A 6,897-nucleotide genomic window follows, 5' to 3' on the forward strand; every position below is an offset into this window, starting at 1 on the left:
AAAGTGGATAACGACGAATTTTATTAGGTTGAAGAAGAAGAAGAAGACCGAAAACGCGAAAAGAGAACAAGGTTTACATTATATGAGGCGCATGTATAACAAATGTGTAAAGAGTTTGGAGAGGCGCGTCTGATTGAAGTTACTTGGATAACTTAGATAAAAAAATTACATAGATGTAGAGCTTTTCTATATAACAAATTACGTGTACAATAAATGATCAACAACAAGACTTTCTTTGTCTCATTAAAAAGTGAATTGATATATGTATGAGAAATGTCCAAATAGAATTTTACTATTTATTTGATGATTATTGTTAGGGCTAGGTAGTGCTAGAATATCAAGAAAATATGTAAACAAAAAAATTCAATAAATTTAAGAATAAATTATATTTTGATATTTAAAAATCTAACCTCGGATATTTTTTTTAATAGAAATAAATGATATATGTCCCTCTTGGTTCTATTCGACAAAATACACTTCTTAGTCGTCACTTGCACTAGATTCTTTGACAGAAAATTTTGAACGGACGATAAAAAGACAAGGATATAATATATGTAGGAAACTGTCAAAGCGTGTAATAACACCAACTTAGCCCTAAGAAAGAGGTCTTGAGACACCACGAGAAATTTTTCTATAGGACTTGGATACAATAGTAGAATCACAAGACAAGGTTATCTTCATCAATTGGAACTTGTAAGGAGAATGTTATCCTAGGTCATGCATGTATCTCAATTTGGCATACACTTTGAGTCATGAAGTGCAATCAAAGTATAAACAATGACCGAATTTCTCATAAAAATCACCACAACTTACACTGACCAAACGACTACACAGTGAAAACTCCATGTAGATAGAGCTTCCAACCAAACCTCTAGGGCCTCCAATGTCATCTTAGATAATTCAAAAGGAATCTTGTTTGAACGTTCGATCTGGTATGAGTTTCTAGTGTCGAAAAACCAAAGTGTGCATGTGGCCCTTATTGTTGACCAGGTAGTAAACTAACACATTTAAAGAGAAAAGAATGTTGGGGCAAACTTGCTTTCAATACTAGCAAGGAATAAACCTAACACTAGAAAAGAATGTTGGGGCAAACTTGCTTTCAATTCATCTTTCATTTGTTTCTTTAAAAAGAATCTTCGCTCTTCATTTCAATGATTCAAATATATTGATAGAGAATTTTAATCTCATTTGAATCCTATGAAAACTTGAGAAAGGGATAATAGGAATTGAGCTAGAAGTTCTATCTCCCACTTTGGTGATTCTGGATTTTGGGATTGATATATGACATATAATCAATCTATAGCTTGATTCATAAAATTGTGTGGCTCTAAATCAGAGAGCAATCTTCATCTTTTCTCATGACTAATTAGATCAAGAAATTGACAATTGATCAAGTTATTAAGAGAGATTGAATTATCAAGACATTATAATTTAATCACTTATAATTTGTCAAAAAATCAATGATTGGATGATTGAAGTTGAGATGAAAAACTATTTGATCCAAAAAATTACTCTAATGATCTTCTCTTATTCTATTATTCTCTTTTTTTATTAATTATTTTCAGTTAATATTCATTTACGTACTTTGTTTCCTTTACATTGTAATTTACTTTTTTTACAATTTACTTCTCCAGTATTTAAATTCTAGCAATTTAAATTTTCAGTAATTTACATTTATATTCTTTGTTTTCAAGTCTTTATTGCTTTTATTTACTTATTGTTCAAGTTTTTTATATTTCATGTTTTTCGATAATTATTTATTATCAAATTGTGAAAAAAAAATATAAATAAAATTAAGAGTATAATTTTGTTTTTTTTTTCACAACCTCATGGGTAAAAGTTATTTCAAAACAAAATATAATATAATTATGAGTATAATTAGGTTTGGCCCAATTAATAGAGATAGGTTTAAATAGATAATATTATTATTAGAAATTGTAAGATAAGAAAGAATATAAATTATAAAATATCTTAGAACATCTCTCTCTCTCTCTCTCTCACTCTCTCAATTTCTCTTCTACATGATGAATTTCCTTCTTTTCTATTCTTACTTTTCAATATCATTGCATTAATACTGAGACAAATTGCTTACATGAGAACATCCTCCTTGACTCTATGACAAGTGACATTATCTAACCAAACAAATCCGGTTAGAATTTATCAAATAAAGGGAAGAAAAACAAAGAAATGTTCGTTGGTAATAGTAATTATGAAATAAAGTAAATGGTCAACTGATTAATTATTACTTTAAGGACCCTTAAAATAAAGGAAATGGTCAACTTGTACTTAAACGATATCACCTATGTGTATGTGCTTGCCTCGTTTTATCTGCGAGAATTAATACTCGCGTGTGCTCGGAAGATACATTTACATGATCTAAAAATATTCACAATAATCTTTTTGTTTATAATTTTAGTATAATTATTAAGCATTATAAACGATAAATAATTGGCAATATTTTTATAAAAAGAAAATATAAAATATATTTTACTATCATCAATTTTTTTTTGTTTTACATTATTATATTGTAAACACCGAAAATTAAACTTGTACGATTGTTTACAAAATTTGGCAAGTTGGTTTATTTAATTTATTAATTTATTAGAGTATATATTACTTATATTTAGGACAAAATATATTTTGAGTTTTGCCTCCAAAATTTGACGAAAATTTTAAAAATATTTTTAAATATTATTTTGTTTTAATTTTGTCCTAAAAATTTTCAATTTGCATCAAATATATTTCTGACAGTTAAATTTTAAAAAATTTAAAACTAGTTCAACAACAATATATGATAATTATATTTAATTTGCTTATATTAAAAATTATTTTTATAAAAATGTAGCTGAATTAATTTTAAATTTTCTGAAAAATTAGTTATTACGGATATATTTAATACAAATAAAAAATTTATAAAATAAAATTAAAACAAAATAAAATTAAAAATATTTTTAAAATTTTTATCAAACTTTAAAGATGAAAAATATATTTTACCCTTTGTATTTATATTAGATATGTATCCGTGCCTAACTTTATAATGTTAACAGAAATTCAGATATTGAACTGTATATAATAGAAGGCTTTTACTTTGAAAGCCATCATTTCCTAATTAAATTACCATTATTTTTAGATATTTGCTTTATCACTAATGCGCTATATTATCTTAGGGAAAAAAAAAATCCTCTAGCGTCAGGATATTTGTAAAGATGTGCATGTTGTTGTGCAGTACCTAAAAGATTACTACCTAACATCAATTAAATTATTTTTCAGCATTATCTACAGTTAAGCAAGCTTTATTAATTTAAGTATTAAACAAAAAGATGAATGAATAGCACAGAAATTTGACATTTGAGACAGGTCAATCTAAATAAACCGAGTTGATATCAAAAACCGTGTTTGCTGCGTTGAAATCAATAAAATGAATTAATTATGGGTGTTCAAAATCATTACCATAAACATAAGTAACGCAAATTTGAAATTGATGAGTGCCGCATTTCATGCAATTTTATCAGATATATAGTATTTTTTATAACGTTTCTTGCTCTTGTTTGGTCTACAATTTATTTTCTTGCTTTGTTAGATTTCTTTAACTGATCAGAAATAGCATTTGGGTTGATAGCAGCAGAGGCACACTTCAATCTCAATCTTTTTTTTTTTTTATTATTTGATTCGTACTTTTCAATTACGGTATATAATAATATTATATCACTGTGTTATTGGCAGTGTTCACATCAAAGTTTGTATACAAATTGTTCCGTCCGAGAAAATTTAGCCGGGTTACATTACAAAAAATATCGTTAAAATCAACGTAAAATAGATGGTAGAGGTGGTTGCTATTAAATTTATTGATTTTTTAAAGGAAAAGTATGTGGAACCAAAAGGAGATCAGTCAAAAACTAAACAAAACTACATTAATTTATATTAATAATTAATTTTAAATTTTTTAAATTCAAAATTTAAAAAATTTAAAATTAATTAGGTAAACTTAATTAAAACCTATAAAAGACTTCCTCTTCTCTCTCACATTAACCTACCCACCTCCAACAATCACACACAGATCTCTCTCTTGCCAATGCTGCTGGAAGCACCGACGACTTCTATGCTCTCCAGGTAAACCTATCTTCATTCAGTGAGGAATGAGTGGGAGCCGCCTTCCCCGTTAGGAGTTCCAAGAGCAGTATACCAAAGCTGTAGACGTCTGCCTTTTGTGATACTTTGCGAGAGTTAGCGACCTCTGGGGCACGATAGTCGGAAATACAGTTGGGTGTGACGGTCGGGAGAGCAAGATGAGCAAGGCCAAAGTCGGAGACACGAGTTTCAAATGATTTGATGAGAAGGATATTTGAGGATTTGATGTTTCCATACGAGGATGTTGGTCCGTGTGAATGTAGGCATGCGACCCCACGAGCAGCGCCAAGGGCAATGGCAGACCTTGTTTTCCAATTCACGAGAGTCCCTCCGGCGTCGTTATATAAAAAAAACATTCATTTAATATGAAAAAAACCATCCTAATACTTAACAAAAGAAACATCTAATTATATTTTAGTAAAAATAATTAAATATCTATAAAATTTTTAAAGAAATAGAGACATTCACATTTGCAATACAAAAAAATACGAAAAATATATAAAAGAACATCCATTTAGTATGAAAAAGAAATATTATGATACTTAGCAGAAGAAACATCAACATATATTAACTCGTATAGATTTTGAATTCACCAAAAGTATTTTGGCTGGTTTTTGGCTAATACCCTTTTGGTTCCCTAGCGTTGCTCTTTTTTAAAAATTTAATAAAATCGACGGTTTGTTTAGTCGTCGATAACAATTTAATAAATTCGACAATATTTTCGTCTATAATATGAATTTAAGAATTTTACATTCTTACTAAAATCGACAACGCTGCCGTCGATATTATTATATAAAATCAACGACATTTCTGTCGATATTTGATTCAATAAAATCGACAATATTTCCGTCTATAATGAGTTTGTGAATTTTACCTGCCTAATAAAATCGACACAATGGCCGTCGATTTAATTGTTTAGATACCGACAAATTCTTTGTCTATATTTTGTTTTATTTGTCTATTTTAAATTTAAAAAGCGACAACGCTGCCGTCGATTTTAATAGCTATATTTTTTTAATTATTTTTTCTATTTGAAAAATAGTAAACAATTAATGCAAATAAACTTTTAAATATATAAATAAAATTTATACAGAATATTAGATAATAAGACAAATAAACTTTTAAATATAAAAATAAAATTTATACTAAATATTAGATAATGAATTTACAAACTTATCAAAATAGTAAATAATCCTCTACATAAAGAGTCAAGACAAAAATAGATAATTAAACTTAGACTTATATTCGTTTAAATTGCAATCCACTAATAATACAAAATATTCAATGCTATTCAATCCACTAAACTTGACAAGGGAAGATTACGACTCCCTTTCTGTCTTGAACCTACAAAGTTCTTGAGCTTCTCAATGTTTGATCTAGACAATTTGAACAAACCCCTTACAAAATACTATTCTTACAGAAAAATCACAGGACATGAGAAATCTTAGTAACAACAGCCATTTTCTCTTATATCAGTGTCCTTATCATTGAACTGTATTTCACTTCAGAATCAGAAAACAAGAGAGAAGAGAGAGATGGATCAATAGAAATAGTAAATCTCATGTTAATATCAATAGCAAAGAAAAGAAAAACCACCATACCAAACTTATAAAAGAAATATAAACTTCTCAGGATCTATAATGAACCATTTAAATAAAGGTAAATATCAATAGGACAAAGTACTATTATCATGTTTATCAAGAATCAAGTTATGAAGAGTCACCTCACTTGTTTCTCTATAATGCACAACAACAAGATGCTCATATGCTCTGCCATAAAATAACATAATATCAGTTATTCTGAACAACTGTTACAATAACATATGCACAAACACATCTCAAAGAGCAGTTATGCATATATTAGGTTCATTATTCCAGAGTTAAGAAAGGTTAATCTCAGAAGTTCTTCTTCAATATTTAGTTATCCTCAGTATGAACTTTTCCCCCACAATGATGCGGATTGGTGAAGTAATAGTTGAAATTTACTCACGGATCCAACATCCAATAACACCGCCTCTGGAAAGTAGGGTTCTACTCTCCATGTGCATAGTAACAATTTAAGACTTCGACAGTTCCAACCTAATGATGCAAATCATTATAATTAAAGATTGTGAAAATCAATATAGGGATCAAAAGGCAAAAAAGTATTCCATAAATGAAAAGTTGAAAAGTACCTTCCTATGGAACCATGGTTGAAAAGAATGCTATACTCAAAACATTCTCCATGGTTGAAATTCCACCCAACAGATTATTCTTGTTAATTCTGTGAATAGAGCATATACTATACGTGCATGGTGCACCCTACCAGCAAAGCAATCATATATTACAAGTCATATTATTTCAACTTATGTGAACCCTAACTCATTAAGTTTGATATTATTAATAAAAAGAAGTGCAAAAATTCTAAAATGATAAAAAGTTACCATACAATTGAAAACAATTCTTGGATTACAGAGTTGCAAGGCAGATACTTACGTGTTCTTAATGGACAAAACTTCCTCCATCTGCCTTTCCTTTACCCATTCAGTAGCTAACAAAAGAAAACCATAAATTAGAAACATATATGTCAAATGTCAATCTAGCAATCATGACAAGATTAGATGAAACATGATAAAATCAATCGACAAATCAAAAACTTATTCTTATCTATACACACATTCTACCAACCAGTGGTAACAAGCACGCTCCACAAGATGTTTTCAACTTCGAGCTTCCTAAATCTTAATACCTGATAGCATTATTAGAAAGTCTAATTTTTAAGACAAACTCA

General features: G+C 28.7%; 1 protein-coding gene across 1 annotated transcript; it reads right to left on the minus strand.

Annotated features, from left to right (window-relative positions):
• Positions 1-4,097: 4,097 nt before the first annotated feature.
• On the minus strand, positions 4,098-4,484 carry LOC140173277 (probable inactive receptor kinase At5g16590). The gene has a single exon (XM_072196114.1). The coding sequence runs from the start codon at positions 4,482-4,484 to the stop codon at positions 4,098-4,100; it is 387 nt and encodes a 128-aa protein (XP_072052215.1).
• Positions 4,485-6,897: the final 2,413 nt, after the last annotated feature.

This window comes from Arachis hypogaea, chromosome 5 (genome assembly GCF_003086295.3).
Source record: "Arachis hypogaea cultivar Tifrunner chromosome 5, arahy.Tifrunner.gnm2.J5K5, whole genome shotgun sequence".
NCBI classification, from domain to species: domain Eukaryota; kingdom Viridiplantae; phylum Streptophyta; class Magnoliopsida; order Fabales; family Fabaceae; genus Arachis; species Arachis hypogaea.